At 34.7% G+C, this 24,171-nt stretch overlaps 1 protein-coding gene across 11 annotated transcripts in view; it reads right to left on the minus strand.

Annotated features, from left to right (window-relative positions):
- Positions 1–15,825: 15,825 nt before the first annotated feature.
- Positions 15,826–24,171, minus strand: part of ZBTB25 (zinc finger and BTB domain containing 25) — a 93,525-nt gene continuing 85,179 nt past the window's right edge. For 10 of the 11 annotated variants that reach the window (XM_074290359.1, XM_074290364.1, XM_074290365.1 and 7 more), the window contains 2 exons: positions 23,516–23,695; positions 18,840–20,997 (listed from right to left, as the gene is read on the minus strand). In XM_074290359.1, coding sequence (XP_074146460.1) covers positions 19,860–20,997; positions 23,516–23,688 — 1,311 coding nt within the window. In that variant the 5' untranslated portion in view covers positions 23,689–23,695 and the 3' untranslated portion in view covers positions 18,840–19,859. Of the gene's footprint in view, positions 18,061–18,839; positions 20,998–23,515; positions 23,696–24,171 lie in introns of those variants that run through there. The other variant, XM_074290368.1, reaches the window with a different exon arrangement.

Here is a 24,171-nt window from a genome sequence, read left to right on the forward strand (position 1 = left end):
AAAACGTCCCTCTGTTTTATGTACATTACTCACTTAGCATTTTCTCAAAGCTTTTTGCAAGATATAAAAATAGTTCCCAGTAACATTTAAGTAAAGGTGATAGGAAACAAAAGAACCTTCAAACAGAAAGTGTTCCCTGGCACCACCACCCCCTCTTCAAAGAATAATAAGCAATAGGGCAGAAATTTATGGCTGTGTAACTTGGGTTTAAGAGAACTACCCACACAATTATCTTTTGAAGTGATCACCAATTTTATGTCAACTATATTAAGTCTGGGATTAATAGTAGGATTTTTAATCAGAAAAATCCTATATACTGCACTGGTAAGTAGGATTATTGTCTACTTTAGGCTACTGAATGCAATTCAGTGTTAATTTTAAACATCTTGCTTTTAAAAAATAATCCCTTTGCCCCTTCATAACAATTCAGGACTCATTGCTGTTCTATATCAGTTAAGACCTCTTTTTTCTAGAGATCAAAGTAGACTGATTTTTACAATATTTCATTACTTTTAGGATTCTCTGATTTCAGCTACCCAATTACATAGGGGTTATCTATAGTTTTCTAACCTTTTAGAACAGGGATTTTTAACTTGAGGTATATAAACTTTAAAAAGAAATTATTTTGATAACTATTTCAATATAATTGATTTGCTTTATAATCTTATGCATTTTTCTTTTGCATTTAAAAATATCATTCTGAGAAAGGTTTCATAGGCTTAAGTTAATAAAGTAGTTCACATTACAAAAAAGGTTAAGAATCTCCCTAGAGAACCTTAAGTTTCATTTTATAACTAAATTCCTTTTAAATGTGTAACTTGGGTTTTGAAAACTGTATTTGATACTGCAGTTACTATGTACTTTTTTTTTTTTTTTTGCATCCCCATTTTAAGGACTTTAATTTTTACAACCACCTGGTCACATTAAAGACATTTTGTGAGAGCCTACACATACCAAAGTTCCTTATTTCATCTTAGGCCTGACTTCTGACTCTTAGAAAAAACTGAAAACTTTCAAGAAAATCCTGCAGGTTATTACAACAGTATATCTAGGACTACTCCATTCTGGAGCAGAATTCAGGGCACACTTTGGTTTGATTTCTAAGCTCTGAATTTCTATTTTTTTAGAATATAAAAGAAGGTTGCATTTAAAAACATGAATAACTCTATTCCATACTGCTTGCTCTTTTAAAAGCACATAAAAAATTCAATGTTACTTTTAAAATTGTCCTGTGTGTGTTCCATCTGAACATCCTTCTGTTCTCTTCTAGGAATAATTTCTAAGGCCCCTTTTATTGGCATCATGATTAGTACCCTCCTCTGTTTCCCAAATCTTTCCCAGTTAAAAACATGAGGAAAAAAAGAAATCTTGTAATAAATTCATATAGTCAAGCAAAACAATTCCACACAGTGGTTATATTAAAAAATGTATGTTTCTATTCCCTGAGTCCATCACCCCTTTGTCAAGAGATAGAGATAAATTGCCATTGGTACTTTGGTTATCAAATTTTTTTTTTAATTTTTAAAAAATTTTTTAGTTTTTGCTGAGGCAATTGGGATTAAGTGACTTGCCCAGGGTCACATAGTTATGAAGTGGTAAGTGTCTGAGGTCATATTTGAACTCAGATCCTCCTGACTTCAGGGCTGATGCACCATCCACTGCACCAATTAGTTGCCCTATTGATGAAAGTTTTTTTTTTCTTTTACAGTGTTGTGATACAAAGTGTCCTCTTGATTCTGTTCACTTCTTGCTACATCAGTTCACCCATCTTTCTAAGATTCTCTGAAATTATCTTTCATCATTGATTAGTTTTATTTAATGTAATTCAATTATATACTATATATTGTATATGTATATTATATATGTATACTAAATATAAACTATAATTTGTTCAACTATTCCCAAACTATAGGTACTTCTCAAGTTCTAATTCTCTTTTTTCTTTCAGTCTCTTCCCCCTTTTATGATCTATCCTCCAAATGTGAGGATACTGCTATTATTCTCCTTCTTAATACTAGCCTTTTTTTTTATCCCCCTCAGTTCCCTAGTTTAGTTTAAAGTAATTTTACACCAAACCCTGTGTGTGTGTGTGTGTGTGTGTGTGTGTGTGTGTGTGTGTGTGTATAAGACAGAGAGAGATGAAATTCATTAATACCTGCTTACCCCATCCCTTTATCTTGGTTTGTGCCTTGGTGCATTTCAAAGATCCTGGTATAGATCCATAGCTCTGGTATAATAAGAAATGCTTAGAAGCCCTGTGCTCCATTAAAAATCCATTTCTCCTTACAAGATTATATTTAGCTTTACAAAGTAAATTATTCTTGATTACAAATCGATATTTTTTGTTTTTTTTAATTACTGTATTTTAAGAACTCTTTTCACTTTAGGTCCTATATGATTCTCATTGTGGTTCCTTACTATTTAAATTGTTTATGATTTATTGCAAATTTTTGTCTTTGAGATGAGAGTTCTAGATTTTAGCTCGACATTCCTAAATGTTTTGAATTTAGGGTGATTTTTTTTCTTTCAATAGGTAATTTGGTGGATTTTTTTCTTTGAGTCTGGTTCTAATAGACTGGGAAGTTTTCATTTATGATTTCTTGAAATACAGTGTCCAAATTGTGGTAAATGGTTTTCAAGGAGTCTGATTCTTAAATTGTCTATCCTTGATCTGTTTTCCAGGTCAATTGCTTTTGATAGTAAATAGCTTTACATTTTCCTTCATTTTTTTCTAATGGCTTTATTGTATTCTAGTATTTCTTATTTCATAAAGTTCTTGATTTCTATTCCAATTTTCAAGGAATACATTGCTTAAGAAAAGTTTACTACTTCCTACTTTAGGTATTCATTCATCTTCAATTCTTTCTCCAGAACTTTGATCTCCTGCTTCACTTCTGGATATTCATTTAGTTCTTGAGGAAGATTGATTTTTTGTTTGTTTGTTTTTGATCTTGCTTGCAATTGTGTAGTTCCTCTTTTCTAGGTTGAATATCTGACTATCTCTGGATCTAAAACAATTTATAGTGACGTCTTCTTTACTCATTTCTTCAGCCATGGTTCCTAAACTGGGGCTTTGTGCCAGGGCCAGGCTGGGTCTTCTTGGGGGGGTGGGGAATGAGCCCCGGTTTTAACCTGAGTTAACTAGAGTTCTTGAATCGACCCCCACTTCCTAGGTGTATCAAAACTAAATGCATCTAGTTGGTTTTTAGGCCCTCCTGGATCTATAGTAGTGATTCAGAGTGCTAGATCATCGGGGTCTCTACTCTTGCTTACAAAGACATACAGGCTGTAGGTTTCTCTGGTCTGTTCTTGTGCTGAGAAGCTTCCTTCTTGTTTGCGTATGGCACAGGCTTTTCTGGAAGGGCCCCTTTCTTATTGCCTAAAGACCTTTGACTTTTTAATTCTGGGAAGGAGCCATTTAATGTAGTTTCTCAGTGAATTTCTTGATCATTATTCAGTCTGGTGCTATTTTTAAGGTTTTGCTGAAATGTAAGGAGCTGGGACGCCTGCATTTGCTCATGCAAGCCATCTTGGTCTGACCTTGACTGTGCATTTATGCAAATGGGACTATTTCTTAGAGAAGTTGTTCTCATATAGAAAATTCTAACTGGACTTGGAGTCAGTCTAACCAGACTTAGACTTATCTCTACCCCACACCAGATTTTGGACAAATCTGTCTTTTTGGGCCTCTATTTCTTCATTTGGAAAAAATCCAAGGGATTAGATTAGTGACCTTTAAAGGCCTTTGAGCTTTTGGCAGAGGTTCTTAACCTGAATTAAAATTGATTTTGTGGGGTCCATGAACTTGGATGGGGAAAAATAATATTTTGGTTTCCTTTATAATCTTATGTGTTTTGTTTTATATATTTAAAAAACATTATTCTGAGAATTCCATAGACTTCACCAGAATGCTAAAAGGTCTATGACAAAAAATTTCAGAACCCTTGTTGTGTGGTTTATGATTCTACTATCAAATGGAAGTATTATTAAGTGTAATTAATTCTGTCTTGACCTAACCAGAACTAAGTAAATCTGACAATATACAGAGCTTTTAAATAACTACATGATGTATTCACTTTGAATATGTGAACAGGTGCAGGAACAAAATTCAATGCTACATATATTTATAGTAGTACTTTGTCTTGAAAATGTTAAGTAGAAGAGATATTACAAAAGTTCAAGTTGCATTTGTGATTCTCATTAAAATGGCTAGAGTTATATTTCTGTATAACAGATACTACTGTCAAAGAAATTGTGCAGAAAAGAGATGTCTTAAGCTGAATTAATATGTAAAAATTACTCATCCAGATTAAATATGCTGTATCAGGTCCATGTTGTGTTTTGCATAATATGGCTGGTCTATCTCTTGTATGTGAAACATGAATACATTATGTTTCTTTTCTAAGCACAGAAAGCTTAAAATTGAACTACTAAACATAGCTCAGCTATAAAACTTCATCTTCCGTTTATGCTTTTGGTTGGAAAAAAAAAAAAGGAGAGGTCAATTGATGCCTTACATCATGACTCTGTCTTATTATCACATACTCTTTTTTTCAATAAGTGCACCCAAACAGTAAGGGATATTTAAAACATGAAGGAGATATGAATTTCATATAAACCAATGAGCAATTCGAAGACAGGCCCAATTCCAGATGAATTCTAGTTGTTTGCCTTTCTAATATTTTTGCCATTTTTACTGGAGTGGACTTTTCATCAATTTCATTCATTGTAATTTTTATCACCTTTTTAAAAGCTTTATTTTTTGATAGTATTAATGTGAAAAATGCCTCTTTCCGAGTTAAGAAGTTTACTGGCTGACAAATTATGTTTCCTTGAGGTCAAGATAAACACTAATCTATCGATTGCAGTTAAGAAGTTAACTATTTCTTTTTAAGCACTATAAGAACTATGCTATTCAACTGGAACCTCTTGTATATCACTCTCCTTGGGGTGCTTATTCCTATGTCTATGCCTTTTAAGTGATATGTAATAAGATCATTATGAGTATCTTATCATAAAATCCTGTTGTTGATAAACCCAGTAATCATAGGGTTCAAACAGACCAAATAAAACCAAATTCTGCTCCAAAGCAAAATGATGATGCTAATAACAATAGCTAGCATTTATATAGCACTTTAAAGTTTGCAAAGCACTTTACATGTTATCTCCTTTGATTCTCACAATTTTAGGAGGTCTCCCATTTTTACAGATGAGGAAACAGAGGCATAGAGACATTAAATGACTTGCTCAGGGTCTGAGGCAAGTCTTGCTGATTCTGATAGCCTCAATTTATACCCCTTTCCATAAAGCACCACTATCACTGTATCCATGGAGACATGTCTGCACATATGCCATGTGTACATAGGTGAGCACATATGTGAGCCAGCTGCTTCTCTCTTGTTCCTTCAGCAGGGTTAACTTGGCTGCCCAGTTGGTGGGGGAATGGCAGCTGCCCCCTCACAAATGCTGCTTCCTTCAGTGACCGCCAGGGTGGATTTGGACCACTTGTACTGGGTTCTCTTACGGGGTTCCTGGCCTTAGGGTTTGGGGCTGTCTCCACGGTGAGGTTTAATACCACACACACTATCCCCTGAGGTCCTTCCACCACTTGCTGCCTCCTCTCTCTTCCTCAGGGTGCTATTTCAGCTAATCTGACTTACCTGCACCTTCTAGGACACCCAGGACTGTGAACCTAGGAGTTCTTGAAAGTCTTGCAATCCATTTTCTACAGTCTCTGTGAAAGGTCATGGAGAGAAACATGGGAACTTCCATTTGGACCAGAAGATGTCCTTCTCCATTGTCTCTTTCTCAAACTTGGTCCAAAAGGGACCAAGTGCATATGAGTGTTATAGTCAGTTCTGCAGGGGCCTCGCTTACTCAAATGGTTCTTTTGGTCAGCAGGGGTTCCAATCTGGCTTCATAGCTGAAGAATGGAATAAGATTTGTGCAGAGCCATACTTGCCTGCTTATCACTCGGAGATAACCTTAATACTTTGAAAAGGCTTTTTTCATCATTGTGTGGATACTTCCTGCAGCACTACATGTTGAAACCCCTCTACCTGAGTTTCCCCGGTCAAAAATGTAATGCAAATTAGCTATGTACCAACTAATGAGTCTCTACAAATTTCACTAGGTTCTTAAGTCTAAGGAGAGAGGCAGTACCTTGAAAGACTCTACTAGGTTAGCCTTTGAGAATTCCAGAACCCCTCCCCAAAATGCTGACATAACAGGATAGGACAAAGCAGTACTCCAGGTGGCCAGAATAATACAAATGGAAAAATGGGAACAACCTTAAGTGCTAACCGACTAGATTTAAATGAGTCCAACTCCATCAAGTGTGGATACAAGCTACAAGTTTGGAGGTGGCAGAATTTTATTTTTCTAAATTATAGGGGCAGCTAGGTGGCTCAGTGGATAGAAGACAGCCCTGAAGTCAGGAGGACCTGAGTTCAAATGTGACTTCAGACACTTAATACTTTCCAGCTGTGTGACCCTGGGCAAGTCACTTAACCCCAATTGCCTCAACTGCCTAAATAAATTGACTAATTAATTAAGGAGCAGATAGAGGAAGGAAATCCCTAAACCCATAAACGGCTGGAGAGCTATTCAAATGTTAGATTAGGGGCAACTAGATGGAGCAGTGGATAGAGTGCCACACAGATAGTGGATAGTGGCAGTCCTGAAGTCAGGAGAACCTGAGTTCAAATCCAGCCTCAGACACTTAATACTTTCCAGCTGTGTGACCCTGGGCAAGTCACTTAATGCCAATTGCCTCAGGGAAAAAATGTTTAAAAATAAATGTTAGATTAGATTGTCACAAAGCAGAAAGCATGCCTGATATTAAACACAATGTTGTTGGGATGGGGACAATTTTATCTAACTCCTTGAAAATAAGACAAATTGGATCTTTTCCATTTTAGAAATAGCTGCTCTTAATTTTAGAAATTTTAGAAAAATACATTATATATATGTGTGTATATATATATATATATATATACATATATATATGTATATATATATGTATATATATATAAGCAGGTCATTGCCACTATCTTTTCCCCTTGCTTCCAGGATTCCTAGTGGAAAGGGAAAACACAGGTAGCAATGTCATCTCACCACTTCCTGCTTTACCAAGGATTTAACTGCAGGTCCCCTTTCCTCCCAACACCCAATCTCAAGGTTTCAGGAAAATTAAAAGTGGCTTCTTACAAAGAGGCTGGAGAAGGCTGGCCAGTTCTTTAGTATTATATGTAAAATGAAAAGGAGAGATTAGAAATAAATACCTGTTCAACCAGTCCAAGTGATAGTGGATATTTTTTTCATATAGAAAAGATTTAAAATAGCCCTTTTTAAAATGGAAAAAAGTGTAGCATATGAAACGTAATTAGACATTAATTAATTAATTAGACATATTATAAATAATATATAATTTGTATATCATGCTGTAAGGAACTACTATATGTATTTATACACATATTTAAACATGTAAAGCTTTTAAGCAGCTCTTTTAAAATAAAAAATATAAAACAGATGTTACAGATAATATATAATTTCCATATTTTATTATGATACCACTATGTGTGTATAGTATACATATATTTAAATATGAAAAGTTTTTAAATATCCCTTTTTAAAAATAAAAAAGTATAAAATATGAAACACAGGCTTTATAAGAATTGTGAAATTTTGAAATGGATGCCATCACTTCCCCTGCTACAACCCTTCACCACCAAAGTCCTTGAAATTGCCAAATGATTCAGCATCAGAAATAGCTTACCAATGGAAATGTCATTAAAGAAGATGCCCTGACATCTGCTCTGGCCCCTCTGTCCTAAGTTCAACGGAACCTTTTCCTCTAACTCACAACTGAAACCTCCTATAATATACTATCTCTCCTTTTAGGGTGTCAGAGTAGGAGCTGACTTGCTCTTTGGTTTGTGCCTCCCTTCCCCCACTTGCCATAACACTTTGCACATTATTACTAAACAAGTGCCTTTCCCAATTATTCTCCTGCAAGGACACTTCCTCAGTACACAAAGGGTGTGATATGTAACACATACATTGGTGATCCTAAACAGCCACAGGTTCCCCATAAAAACATACTGCTACTCTAGGTACAGATCCTCACAGAGTTAAATAAATGAATATATGGAAGATATTTTCCAATTCTAAGTCAAAAGGTCCTAGTTACCATTTCAGCTTATAATGAAAAACTAAAGCCCTGTATACTGCCCAATCAATTAATTCCCCTCAGGAAGCAGGGAAAGTAATCTCACTTTTGGGAGTGAGAGGAAGGGAATATTCACGTATTATGTACCTGCTATATATAATGTTATACCATTTGATATTTAGAACAAACGTAAGAAATGGATGCTATTATTATCACCATTTTACAGATTAGGAAAGTGAGTCAAACTGAGGTTAAGTAACTTGATTAGGATCCCACAGCTAAGTATCAGAGGCTGAGTTTGAACTCAGGTCTTTCTGACTTCAGGTCTGGCACTCTATGCACTGTCCTCTTCAGATGTCCCAAGTTGTTCTCTATTGGGGAGACAGCAGGACCACAAGAGGCACTAGCTGTCCCAGGGGACAGCAGTGGATATTTCTGATGAGGAGGAAACAAACCCTTATTGCTAATTAAATCTGCTGGTGACAAATGTTTCTGACACACCACCATAAATTAGGAGTCTTTTGACTTAGCATTTTTTGGTCTTATGAAGACACTTTTCTGGAGATGTCGAGGGACTGGTTCATCCTACTACAAAACAAATGTGAGGAGAAAAGCAGAAATTAGAGAGCTTAGCTCTCAAAAGAAATTTAAAGATTATCTAATCCAACCTCATCATTTTATCAAAAAGGAAGTCAAGGCAATCAGAGAGTAAAGGAATTGTTGGAATTTAGGTGATTGGGATCAAAAGTCAAGAATATCATGGATATGAAGAGGGTGGTAAGGAAATTGGATTATGTACATAGGGCTCTGAGTTAGAGACCCAGAAGGAGAGGGTTGAAGAAAGGAGGCCCAAGAGGAGAAGTTTTGGGGGATTTTTGTTTTTCAAAGGAGAAGGAACCTTGGAATTAAAGCTGCCAGGTGGGGTGTGTCAAAAAGACATCTTCCTGAGTTCCAATGTGGCCTTAGATATCTAGTAGCTGTATGAAACAAAGCAAGTCACTTAATCCTATTTGCTTCAGTTTCCTTATCTGTAAAATGAGTTAGAGAAGGAAATATCAAACCATTCTAGCATTTTTTTCCCCAAGAAAACCTCAAATGGAGTCACAAAGAATTAGACACAACTGAATAACAAGAATAAAAGCTATGAAGCTAGATAAAGGAATAAAATACTTGACAGAAAGAATAAAAACTAGATAAAATAGGAAACTAGATAAAAGAAAATGAAGAGGGAAAGGTCATTTTTTAAAAATAGCTTTTTATTTTCAAAATACACGCAAAAATTGTTCTCAACATTCACCCTTGAAAAGCCGTGTGTTCCAAGTTTTTTCTCCCTCCCTTCATACCCCTTCCCTTAGATAGCAAGCAATCCAATATGTTAAGCATGTGCAATTCTTCTATACATATTTCTACATTTATCATGCTCTGTGCAAGAAAAAAACAGATCAAAAAGGGGAGAAATGAGAAAGAAAAAAAGCAAGCAAACGAGAAGAAAAAAAGGTGAAAATACTATGTTGTGATCCACATTCAGTCGCCTCAGTCCTCTCTCTCTGGGTGTAGATGGCTCTCTCCATCACAGTCTATTGGAATTGACCTCAATCACCTCATTGTTGGAGACCCCAGTCCATCAGAACTGATCATTGTATAATCTTAATGTTGCTGTGTACAATGATCTGGTTCTGCTCATTTCACTCAGCATCAGTACATGTAAGTCTCTCCAGACCTCTCTATATTCCTCCTGCTGGTCATTTCTTACAGAACAATAATATTTCATGACATTTATATACCATAATTTATTCAGCCATTCTCTAATTGATGGGCTTCTAGTTTCTTGCCACTACAAAGAAAGGGCTGCCACAAACATTTTTGCACATGTGGGTCCTACAAAAACCACTTCTTAATGAATTGAAGGAACACCGTTTTGAAAACTGGAATACAGAACCCAGGAGGATGGGTGTCAGGAACCAAAGGAAGCAGGAATGTCCCAGAGAAGCTTCTTCTCCTAATTTTTTTTAACATATCACAATAAGGAAACCTCATTGAGTCTCCAAGAACATCTGAAATAGAAATCCAAACCCCAGTTCACTGGTATCATAAAAACCCAAGGTGGTACTTAAAAGCCCTTGCATAATAACTTGAACCACGTTGTGTATTTCTATAATGCATTTAACTACAAACTAGTATTATCCTAAATCTGGAGATGTCAGAGGATGATGTTGCCTTGGTTTCAAGCCTATGCAAAATAAAGCAAGTCTTAGGAAGGACTAAAGTCAGGTGATACACCAAAAATAATAAGGAAACTGAATATATGAACATTAAGTTGACACAAGCTAAATGTGGTCATGGGGTTTTTCCCCCCCATGTGATTCTTGATATAAATGATACACTGTTGCCACCTGCTGGCCAATCCAATGATAGAACAAATAACTAGTAAAATCTTTTCTGTGATGAGGGAGAACATGCATTTATTAAGTATCAACTAGGTGTCAAAATTGTGCTAAGAGCTTTACAAAAGCTACTTTATTGGCTCTTCTCAACAACCCCTGAGAATTAGGTGTTATTAGGAGCCAGTTGAGACTTATTCTGCATCTGAAGTTTGAACCTGATCAGGTCTTCCTGACTAGTTCCAAGGCTCTATCAATTCAATAAACATTAGTTAAGCACCTACTATGTGCCAGGGATTGTGCTAAGCACTGAGGATAGAAAAAGGGACAAAAGACAATCTTCAAGGAGCTTACTGACATCTATCTGCAACAAGGGATGATCTACTCTGGATCAATATATTTTCCTTTCAAGATAGAAAAATTATTAAGTATACAGGAACAAAGAACATGAAAATAAAATATTTCATTTTCATAAGCAGATAGTAATAGGCTCATTGGGATTCATAATCCACATGAAAGGTCATCTGAATATAAAAGATGCTTTTTAATGTACATACCTTTAAATTTTCTATTAATATTCATAGCAGTCTAACATAAAAGACTAAATCATACAATTTAAGGGAACTCGTCTGAATACTTAATATTACTATATTTTTAACTTGTTTAACATAATTGGATTACTTGCCATCTAGAGGAAGAGGTAGGGGTAAGGAACAGAAAAAATTGGAACACAAGGTTTTGCAAGTGCAAGGGTCAATGTTGAAAAATTATCCATACATATGTTTTGAAAATAAAAAATTGTAATAATAAATATTCAAAAAAACTTAGTTACTAGTAATTATAAAATATTCATAAGTCCACTTTCCCTAAAGAGAAAGTTTAAAAGAAAAAAAAAATCAAACTATTGACTATTTAGTGCAAAAGTTTTCTAGCCATTGCAAAAATCCTATTTTTTGAGGGATCAACTTAATGGTATATGCCCTATTACCACACACTTCTCTATTGTGTATTGGATGCAGACTTAAATTTGATCTCCCTTCTTATTAAAATCTCTACTCGCAAAAAGAGGTCCTCTTCCAAATATGAAAAAAATGTTATGTTCAAGTTAGAGACAATCATGCCCAGTGGCTGGAGTTCTGGACTTCGAATAAGAATTCCAATTAGGTCTTGAACCCTATGCTTTGTCCAACAAATCAATCACTTAACCTCTCCAGTTTTCAAGGAATAACTATCAACATTATCTCACTGCTTATCATTTTTAAATAATTACTTCTCAATGAGCACATTTCAAATGTTCAGAGAACAGTTTACACCAGATTTGGGCATAAGATAAAGGGGACAAAAATTCCAAAGCTCAAGGCTGTGCTTACTTTCACCTAATTTCACCTAATTCCAAGTTAACTGAGAATGCAAATTGCTTGCTTTGTCATTTTAAACCATTCGCTGTCTCATCTACATTTCCAGGCTTATTAACACAGAATTCTTGCTGGTCTACCTCCAAAAATCCCGTTCTTCAAAGTAAGACTCAAAATTCCACGCCGAGAATGCTCTCCCCCAACTCCAACCACTTATTACCCAACTTAAATTCCAACTAAAATTCTTCTACAGGGAGCCTTTTCCAACCCTTAATTCCAGGATCTTCCTTTTTAATTGCTTCCTACTGATCTTGTGTATATTTATTTACATCATTAGATTGTAAACTCTTTGAAGGCAGGGACTATCGTTTGCCTCTTGGGTATGTATATATACATACATATGTATATGTATATATCTTGGGTATATGTATATATAGCATTCCCTTCATATCAGAAAAGCCTGAATTTTTCTTTTATGGAGTGTTTACAGTACCTTATTGAAAAATCTGGGTTACCATTCTGGAGAGCAATTTGGAACTATGCCCAAAGAGCTATCTGTGGATCCCCCTTGACCCAGCAGTGCCTCTACTGGGCTTATATCCTAGAGATCTTAAAGGAGGGAAAGGGACCCATATGTGCAAAAATGTTTATGGCAGCCCCCTTTCCAGAAACTGCAAAGTACGTGGATGCCCATCAGATGGAGAATGGCTGAATAACTTATGGTATATGAATGCTTTGGAATACTATTGTTCTATAGGAAATGATCAGGAGAATGATTTTAGAGAGTCCTGGAGAGACTTACATGAACTGATGCTGAGTGAAATGAGCAGGACCAGGAGATCACTGTACATGGGAATAATACTACATATAATGATCAATTCTGATGGACGTAGCTTTCTTCAACAATGAGATGATTCAAATCAGTTCAAATTGTTCAGTGATGAAGAGAGCCATCTACACCCAAAGAGAGGTCTGTGAGAACTGAGTGTGGACCACAACATAGCATTTTCACTCTTTGTTGTTGTTTGCTTGCATTTTTTCTCATTTTTTTTCTTTTTGATTTGATTTTTCTTGTGCAGCTTCATAACTTATAAATATGTATGCATATATTGGATTTAACATTTTTACCATGTTTAACATATATTGGATTACTTGCAATCTAGGGGAGAGGGTGGGGGAAGGAGGAAAAATTGGAACACAAGGTTTTGCAAGATTTAATGTTGAAAAATTATCCATGCATATCTTTTGAAAATCAAAAAGCTTTAATAAAAAAATTTAATTTAAAAAATAATTTAGAGAAATAAATTTTCCCTATGTAAAAAAAAAAAAAAATCTGGGTAAAGTATTTGGTCATAGTCCCTGTGCCTGCTGACTTTTATATACTGTCTATGTGGCTGCTACAAAATTTCCCCAAAAAATTCAATTTCTTAAGCCGATATATCAAAACCTGCAGGGGGAAAGTCACAATGTGACTGTAAATGTTTGACTGATTAAGTGACATCGGATTTAAGAAGCCTTTCCTGATTTCTCCTAGCTATTAATGCCTTTCCCCACTACCTTCACCTTCACCTCCACCAACACAAACACACACAAATTACTTTTTGTTTTTTGGGTTTTTTTTCCACAGAACTTGAGATATAGGGATCTTCTGGTAAAGAACTCTTTACCAATGCAGATCAGCATTTGCTCTGCAACTGTGAAATATACTTATGTCACTAAATTAAGTGATTTACCTAGACTGCCTAGATTCAGGGGAGCTTGAAACCAGATCTTCTTCACTGACATACTACTTAAATCCACCACTACTATCCTGCCTCATATCCTGTATTTTCTTACATGTATTTATATTGTTTTCCTGATAGAATATAAACTTCTTGAAGGGCAGGATCAAAATTTTTGCCATTGTATTTCTAAAGGCTTGAAACAATGCCTGACACACTTATAGGTGCATAATAAATGCTTATGGGTTATTCCAATAGAGAATATATATATATATATATAAAACATATATATAACATATATATATATATATATATATATATATATATATATATATATAAAATAGAGATTGAAAGAGCCATCCACATCCAGAGACAGAACGATGAAGACTGAATGTGGATCAAAGAGTAGCATTTTTGCCTTTTTTTTAATCATTATTATTGTTGTTGTTTGTTTTTTTTCCTCTTTTGATCTGATTATTCTCGTGCAACATGACAAATATGGAAATACTTTTAGAAGAACTACACATGTTTAATCTATATTGAATTGCTTGCTGAGAGAGGGAAAGAAGATGGAGGGAGAAAAATTTGAAATACAAGCTTTTGCAAAGGTGAATATTGAAAACTCTTTGCACATATTTGGAAAAATAAAATATTATTAACAAATAAATACTTGTAGATTGATATTAATTATTGCTTACACGTCAAATTTTTAGAATGTTATTATTTGGGGGCACAGGGAAGACAGGGGATGGAAGAGAACGGTCAAGGTAGATTACTTAAGGTAGATTACTCAAGGTGGATTACTTTTTTTATTTGTTTGAAGCAAAGGCAAGTAATTTGCTCAAAGTCATACAGCTAGTCTAAGGCTGGATTTAAACTCAGATCATCCTAACTCCAAGTCCACTGCTCATTTTACCATTCAGCTAATTAGTCCAGAATGTTATGAAACACAAGAGAATACTTACCAGGAAGTTATGAAGATAAGGTTTAGTACACACCTCTGTAAACTTAAAATTAATTCTTTAAGCATAACTAAGTAAAAGATTTCTTAAGTTTTACTTACATTTACTTAAACATGATTCCAGGTAATAAAATAAATTTAAAATGCATTAATTCTTGGTTTTCCTTCCTTAACCTTGGTTTAAAGCAATTTGTGTTTGTATTTGGCTTTAATGTAAATTATATTATATTTCTTAAGAATTACCTTATCTTCTATGTGTAATATGATATTATATATATATATATATATTTGTGTGTATGTGTATTTAAATTTGCATGCATAAATATATTCATGGTTAACTATAGCCTTCTAAGTGGAAGTGAAGGGAAGGGGACAAAAGGGGGGAAAGAAAAATAAAAAGTGAATAGCAGAGAACAAAAAATCTACAAGGAAGCAAGGAAAAGATGGATAGTTCTGAGTGCTCCATTATATATGCTTTCTTGAAATGGTAATTTGTTCTTACATATCATGCATTTTACATATTAATGTCCTGCTGTGTACATGAATTTTGTTTATTTTTATATTTTTTCTATTTTGTATTTGTTTTAAATATGTACATTAAAATTTGTTTAAAAAAAATTACCTTATTTTCAAATCCAACCTCAGACAAAAGACTTCCTAACTGTGTGACCCTGGGCAAGTCACTTAACCCTAATTGCCTCAGCCAAAAAACAAAAAACAAACAAACAAAAAAAACCCCTTCATTTCATCTGGTTTAATATAGGCAAACCTCATTTTATTGCACCTCACTATCTTATGATTTACATATACCGTGTTTTTTACAAATCAAATGATGGTGACAATCCATTGTTGGGGAAGTCTACAGGTGCCATTTTTCCACCAGCATGTGTTATTTTGGTAATTCTCAAAATATTTCCAATGTTTTCATTATGATATTGATGATCTGTGATCAATGATCTTTGTTTTGAGGTCATGAACCACACCCCTCTAAGACAGCAAACTTAATAAATGTCTAACTGTGTAGATTAATAATTGGCAAGGGATAAGGAGGGAAACAAAGGGTAAGGGGAGAAGATAAGAGAGGGATCCAATTTTTTCACTTCTTCATATTGAGGTATACTTAAGCTAAATATTAAAAAATTAATGCTTTATCACAATTATTCTGTTTCCTGAACATGTTTCACAAACTGAATGATTTTCACAAATTAAATGATTATGAAAACAAGCACAGACAGTATTTTAAATTGTCACACAAATTTATTTTTTCTTGATAAAATACATGAAAATGCAATTGCTTCCATTCCAATAAAAGGATGACAGTTTTATTTTTAAAGGAACAGATATTTGAAACATTTTAGTCATTATAACTGGAATTGCATAACTCTGTCATGCAATAATACAGTGTGTTTATTATTGGTATTGGTATGCTCTATTTTCTGTGCATTACCTGTCCTCTGAAAACTCTTATGGGGGCTTTTTTTAATTATGCAAATTTTATAATCCAAATATTTTAATGCTTCCAGCTAATATTTTATCTACCTGACAAAACAGTAGGCACACAACAGAGACAAATTAGTAACAGGAAAAATGAAGCTTTATGAACATCAGCTTAGGTGTGCAAGGTGTGTCATAGACACATACCGAATAAAGCACAATGAACTGGCTTCTCCAAGCCCTGAAAAATCATGGGCTTGGCTTTTCCTGTACTTAAAAAGATTCAATGTTGGGAGAAGTGAGTTGGAGAGGACGATTCATAACCTCACCATAATTTCCCCCTTAAATCCAACAGATTTATATCACAGAATAATAATTTACTGATTTTGGTATGGAGAATTTTAAACTCAATGGTCATAAGAAAATACTATATAGCTACATTTGCAATTTGAAACATACAAAGATGCAATGACTAAACTAGATGGGTTTTTTGTACTCTTCACACAGTCTATATTTTAATCTAAATTACTACCAAAAATGACATTCAATCTTCAGTTTCAACATCAAAAATTTGCTTAAGCCAAAAGGCTTTACTGAAATTGTACCATCCTAAGACTATTATTTTTTCCTTTTACCTTGTTTGAAGTTTTGCTTCCAAAAGAATGAATAAGGGCATGAACTCATATATTTCATTATCCTTTTTTTCCCTTTTCAACTGTTTGTACTATACCTAAAAAATTAAGGGCTTTCCCCTTTTATTGTTCAATGTGCTTTCACCAGATATTGAAATTAACTGGTTTTTAGTGATGCTGGAACACATGTTTAAAGTTCACATTCATATATCTTAAATTTCAGATTTTAAGTATTAACGTCTCAACCTTGATGCCTCATAAGATTAAGCTGTTAACAAGCTAGAAAATTTCCATGTTTCCAGGGCGTTCTTGCACGAATGCCCCAAAATACTGAAGTTCCAAGCTTAGCTAAAGAATAGAGGGAAACAACAACAGTAAGATCTCCTGCACATGGGACTAACAAGACTGAACACTTTGACAGTTTCATAATTAATCGTAACACCCATGAAGGAGGCATTTCTCTGATCCTTTTAAAGACAAGAAAACAGAAGATCAGAGCAAAAAATTAAAATTTGGACAATTATAAATCAGAAGGTTCTCAGTGTCTTTGTAAGGCAGGTGAAATAAACATTCTCTGAATACTGACAAAATCCATAACAATCAGACACAATCTACCTGATTTAAAAAAATAAAAATACTGTTACATCACAACCAACATCTCTGAAAAGTACAGCATTTTCTGAAATCTGCTTGGGTCCACAACTGCTGCATTTGAGCTAGCAGATGGTAAATACAAGACAAGGAACCCACTATATTTAAGGTCTGCAAAGTGACAGGGGAGAGATTTCTAAAGATGATTCATAAGGGACATCTGTGTATTGCATTTGTGTAGTAATGTGATAATGCTTATTACCAGAGTAGCAGAATGGACAGTGAGAAAGCCTTGGAGTTAGGCAGATCGGGGTTCAAGCCTGGACGATGATACATATTGTTTATGGCCATGGGCCCTCAAAGGCTCTAAGTCACAGATGAGCTGCTGGCCTGAAGCTCCCTATATCAGTGAATTATAAGCCAAAAACCTACATATTTTAGAGGATTCAAAATTCATGACTGAATTGATTCATGCTGATCTCTGTGAAGTAGGTTGATATTGCACACCTATGTTGAAGAAAACAAAATGACGTCCCAAATTATTTCACTGATTTTGTGGGGGGTGGAGGGCTGTCTTTGCTAACCTATGTGTCTATTAAATAACAACACCAGACTTAGAACATTGTGTTAGGCCCATGGAAGGTGTTTTAACAAAAGTTTGCTAAACGAAGGAACAAATGCATGCATGCATGTATGTATGAATAAATGAATAAATGAAGGCTGGGGTCAGTCCCCACACCACCACCACTTGACCTCTGAGATTCAGGTTTTGGGGTTTTTTCTGTAAAATGGTGTTAGTAGTGCTTTTCCACTTCCTAAAACAGAGAGATAGCATGAGGATTAAGGAAAATCATACATATATACATATTTTGCATTTTAGCCAACCAATTTTTTTTAATGTCCAAAAACATCAGAATAAACTTCCTTAAATTAGTGTTTTTTGATGTGAGATTTCTTAAGGGCAAGACTAGGATGTCTAACACTCCTACCATAAAATCTTCATTCTTACTTTCCTTGACTTTATGCCCAACAAACATATAAGACAGATATACCTAATACTCACTATTTAACTATCTACTTCCTATTCAGTGACCTACATCAATGATAGGAGGAAGAAATGAAGAAATAAAAGTTAAAAAAAAAAACAAACAGGAAAATTACATTCTTAAAGGGAAGCATAATTACATTTTAATTTAAAATATGAATTATTTAAAAAATAAATTATAAATATATTTGTGGCCAGTTGTGGCCTGTGGCCTAACTTGAGTAAAAGAATAAAATTAAAGATTAAATTACTTTGTCTAATACCTTAAACAGCCATTCCCCCATAACCACTGTCCAGAAAGAGACACTCGGCTATGGTTCCCTATGTATCAACCCTGAACTCAGAAAGCTCAATGGACCCTTGCCTTCAAGTTTTAATCAGCATTCAGAAAAAGTTCATTCCCTTAAAATTAAATATTTTCTCTGAAAAATCATCTCAGTCAGTACTATTTGGAATAGTTTTCTCAACTGACTCTTTACTGAAAGGTAGGTTAAGTGTCACAGTACACTCAAGAAACAATGCAATAAAGAAGCTTAAACAAATCTATTATTTTCTTATATTTCAATTTTAATCACAAGTCACTACAAAAAAAAAGTCTACTTTAAAACAACATTCTTTTGTTGTTCTAGAATTCTGTGCATTTTAACATATTTTTTAAATAGAAGAAATAAGTTAACAAGACTATCCTTTGGCATTCTAATAAGAAGTCTACAAGACTTGTCAGAGCAGCAAAATGAATTGACAATGTTAATAATTCTGTCTTAGTCTTGGGAAGAGCACTATTAGAAATGGGAGTCACATTAAACTTATGAATGGGAAGGTAATATCATGGGTTTTAGATATAGTCATGAAAAACAATTTAGTTCCTCAATGTTGGGATAGTTGACTAAAATAAATGGCAAACTTAAAAACTTTAAAAAAAAAAAAGGCTCACATTACACTTAAATCTTTATAATTCATATCATTGTGTTTTAGGATTGGAAGTTTAAAAAAAAGTAATTTTAAGATCATATTCATGACTAATAAAGATTATGCTGTAGTAACCAATTCTGATATTTTATACTTAGCATCTTCAGTGTTAACAATTACTTGCTTCCTATATAATGAAAACTATGGAATATTCTTTGTAGGGTATGATTTGTGTGAGATATTAATCAAATAGTGAGGTTCTGGAATAACCCTTTAGAACAGAATTGATCTACTTTAAATTCTATATGATATATGATCTACTTTCTGGAATAATTTAAATTACCAATTACAAAAATTCCTGAATTTAGCTTGACTATTTTAGCTGAATTCTAAAGAATTATCTAATTAATTATCTAGTTAATGGAAAGTTTGCATTTTAATAAGTCATTTCATTGCTGTATTCTTTTATCAAGGGCAATGATGATTTCAAATTAACGTTGCCACTTTGAAAATAAAATAAAATTTGGCTTTTAAAATCTTGGATGACAGGATGAACAATTCAGTAATACTAAAAGGGAGTTAGGGATTGGAATTGTAAATAAAAATGATTATATACTCCCCCCTTGTTTTCAAAACCAATGATGCTATTGTGAAGGAAAGCTATTCTACTAAGATGGTGTCCACATTTTCTTGTGTGAGGTCAGACTCTAAAGTACATGAGGAATCTAAGCGCTCTTGAGACAAACTAGAACTTTTCAGAGGACTCTCGGACCAGCTGTCACAATATGGCTGAAATCTCTGGGCCACTGGATTCCCAAAACTTGGACATCGGTTATATTTATAAGATTTACCTTTATGTGTGTACATGTGTTCCAGCAACTGGCTCTTCCGGAGAAACTTATGACCACAGATAGTACAGTTGATTTTTCTTTTTCTCGAGAAAGAAAAATTACAATTTAACTCCACTGGTTCTGTGTCTTTGGAGATCAGCGACAGCTGACTGATCTGCAACGGTTCCATGCTGCCACGATTTGGGTGGTCAGGCTGCTGCTCGTTTTCTTTGACAAGAAAGGTATTGAGCCGGTGGCACTCTCCAAGAGCCTCGTTGCTTTCGCTGATGGGATGGACTTCCCCAAGGTCATTACTCTCCAGAATGGAAGCTGGAACTCCAAACGGAAGGGACCCAGACACATGAGTGTGGAGATGTTCTCGCAAGTTACCCCGCGAGTCAAAGCGTTCCCCACAGTAATGGCACAAGTGTATTTTGATGCCACTCTCAGTGAAAGTTGGGCCTGTCACCTCTGAAGAAGGAGAGGGGTGGCTCTGAGACACAACCGATTCAGGGTCGCACCTTTCTTGCTTGATAGATACTGGAGGCTTCTGAAGCTCCTCCATCGACTGAGAAGAAGCATGGGATATCTGCTGATCTGGAGTGCCATCATCCAACCCAATAGCAAGGGAAAGCTGTAACTGGGGGTGGTCACCTTGGGCAACACTTCTGTTTCCGTTGCTATTAGAAGGGTTCTCTTTCATCTCCAGGCCTTCCTTAGCTGTGGTTTTTTGTGTGGTTGAGATCTGAATCCCATACAGATTTGAAGACTGGACAGTCTCTGGAGAAAAGACCTGGTTCATTTCTGTGGCAATGTGAGAAAGATAGTCTGCATGAAGAAATCGAATTCCTTCTTCCAAACGGCCATGATCCACAGTTTGCTTTGGCCCTTTCCCAGTGTACATAATGTGCAACAAATAACTGAATATATCAGGTTGGATATCAGTCGGCTGTATTTTTATGCATTCACTGTTTAAAAAAATTAAATTAAATGTCAAAGGAGACAATTGTTCTGTCCCATGTTTAACATAGTTATTTTGATAAAGTGACAATGTTAAGCTAAAGGTACTTTTTTTTTTTTTACAATCATATCAAACTTGGGGATCTCACTGGATAGAGTAATCTGAATTTATGCTTATCATTTTCAGATTTCACTGGCAATTCTTCATTTATTCAGTGAAACTGTCATGTTTTAGTTCTAAAAACTCAAAATTGAAGGTAGGATATACAGATGGAAAATTTGAGTTATTATGCTGGACTTACTTCTCTCTTTAAATTATCTGTGATACACATGTATATTGTATGTATGTATGGTGTAAACACACATATCCCTAATATGTTTTGTCAGACTTATGATTACACTGGTATAGATTATTTTCAGGAATAAACTCTTTACCAACAAAGATCCAGAAACTGCTCTATAACTATAGTTTTGGAAGCACTGACAGGTGAAGTGACTTGTATGGGATCATATAGCCAGCATATATCAAAAGTTTGGATCCATGTTTTCTGACTCCAAGGATTAGGCCTTTCATTACCTAAATCAATATCCCACTACTATAAATAATATGCTGAATATATACAGTTGTAATAACTAACCAAAAAGCACTTTCAAATGCTCCACAAAACACAATCTTAGTTGATGAATTTAACGTTCAAGTAATAGAAACTAGTGGAGACCTAAAAACTGAGGGGAGCTGTCCTCTCCCATCCCCAACTGAAATGTTAACAATAAAGGAAATGGATTGTTGTTGGCCAAAGTGTGATGTTAGTAGTAGCCTTACTTTTGATATTCATGAGTTCCCATTTACTTCTTGAGGTGATTTTCCTAAAATAGTATGCTGTTATATAGTGTGCATAACACTGGGTTCCTGGTCTGCAAAATCCAAACCAACTTATGGAACCCATTCTATCTTTGGCAACATGGTCTGCTGGAAGTGTTTTTATGACAGTTATAAAAGTTGCTTTATGCGTTACTACTGGGCTTATATCCCAAAGAGATTTTAAAGAAGGGAAAGAGACCTGTATGCGCAAGAATGTTTGTGGCAGCCCTCTTTGTACTGGCCAGAAACTGGAAACTGAGTGGATGCCCATCAGTTGGAGAATGGCTGAATAAATTGTGGTATATGAATATTATGGAATATTATTGTTCTGTAAGAAATGACGAGCAGGATGATTCATCAAAGGTAAATCCAATGAGATCAAGTATGATTTTATGATGAAGAACAAAAAAACCTAGTGAAAATAAAAATCTTGCTTAGGAGGTTAATCTGAAGATCCTTCTGAAGTAAAAAAGGTATTCTATGCTAGACACTGAAAAATCAGCTAATAATAAGGACTCAGTGTACAATTGGGAAAGAAGAGCATTGGAGTCAGACCCAAATGACCTGGCTTAAAATCTTGGCTCTGCCTCTGTGTGATCCTGAGCAAGCCACTTCCCCTTCTGTATATTTATGAAATGACTTCTGTGATCCCATCTAGCCTTAATCTATGGGCATATGGTTTTATCGCCTAGAAACATTGATACTGTGATATTAATTCTTAATTTCACACAGGGAAATTTTTTTACTGGGATGAATTTAAAGTGATATCTAAATGATATATCCAGGGTGACATTGCCAGTTTGACAAAAACTTAGATCCTGACTTTCAATATTGAATTTTATAAGAACTTTTATCCTTCCTCCATCTGTCAAAGTATCTTAAAATCAAATCCATCTCCTTTGGAAGAATGCGGATCTAGATGTATGTATGTATGTATGTATGTATGTATGTATGTATGTATGTATGTGTGTGTATATGAAAAACTTTGACTGTGAAGCAAAACTTAAGAGATATATGATTTTCTTTATTTCTTTGGGAATCATATGTTTTCTCACTAGTAAAATGTGAAGGATATTTTCTATAAAGATGTACACCTTGTTGGAAGGTGTTGGAAGAGATGTTGGAAGAAGCAAAGAACACATATGAAGAACTTTAAAGTCCTTTTGAAATTTTTCATCTGAATTCAAGGTGGAACTATATTATATGACAATTACTTATGCAGAACTCAAAGGGCAAGTCTATGTTAGACCCAACAGGAGAGAAAAGGAATCAAATTTTTGATACTGATATAACAAAAAAATGGTTCATTAAAAAGGTAATATAATTTTACTAAGGCAGTCCAACATCAAGGTGCACGTTATAAGGTATAGCATTATGAAAGAATTCTAATAATTTCTAGAATTAAAAAGTGTTCTTATTTGCAAAAATCTATCCAAAGCTGCAGAGTGTGTACGGTGATACATGCTCTCTTCTTCTTGATATAGAGGTGGTAGATTAAAGGTAGAAAATATGGCACAGACCACAAATGCATTTGCCATGATGGCTTATTATCCTTTCAGGAAAAGTACTATAGGGAGGTACAGGGTTTAAAGGAAGTGATAGCTATGGTTTTTTTTTTTTTTAAATCAGTGAATCAATAAATACATAAATGGTTGTATCCTTACCTAGTTTGATGAATAAATATCATTTTGAAATAATTAGAAAAAGCAGCAAGCACGGCCCGATGAGCTTTGAAGTAAACATCTCCAATGGCAACTGTGCAATCACAGAGAAAACCAAACTCCCGTTGCATATTCAACTGCTGCAGGAGGACAAGGCTATGGCTAGCAGTATCCATGGTGGCTCTGAGAGACGAAAAGGATGACATATAGATGTATGCTTAACAAAGTTAGCCACTATAGTTTCATGCAACTCATTTTATTTCCCCTGCAAAGATTACAAGGAACAGAACAAAATTTAAACACTTTTCTCTTCAATACTACAGATCTTCAAAATTATACATTATATATGTATACATAATACAATACCTGCCCTCTACAATACAATACAAAAACTGCCCTAATTGGTTAATGTTAACTTTTTTCCAGTACAAATTTTTTGAAATGTTCATACTGACATAAAATTCAAGTCGCCTTACCTAAAATTACATTTTCAAAAAAGGAAGATCTAAAATATCAATCTTTTCACTCTCCCTTCCCTACCTAATCCTTCTTCCCACCCTCCAAAAATAGCCCTTTTCCTATCTCATCTCACCCCTATCATCTCATCAAAACATATTTATTAAACATTAAATTTCATATGGCACTATGAAAAATGCATA

The sequence above is a fragment of the Sminthopsis crassicaudata genome, chromosome 2 (assembly GCF_048593235.1).
Source record: "Sminthopsis crassicaudata isolate SCR6 chromosome 2, ASM4859323v1, whole genome shotgun sequence".
In the NCBI taxonomy this organism is placed as follows: domain Eukaryota; kingdom Metazoa; phylum Chordata; class Mammalia; order Dasyuromorphia; family Dasyuridae; genus Sminthopsis; species Sminthopsis crassicaudata.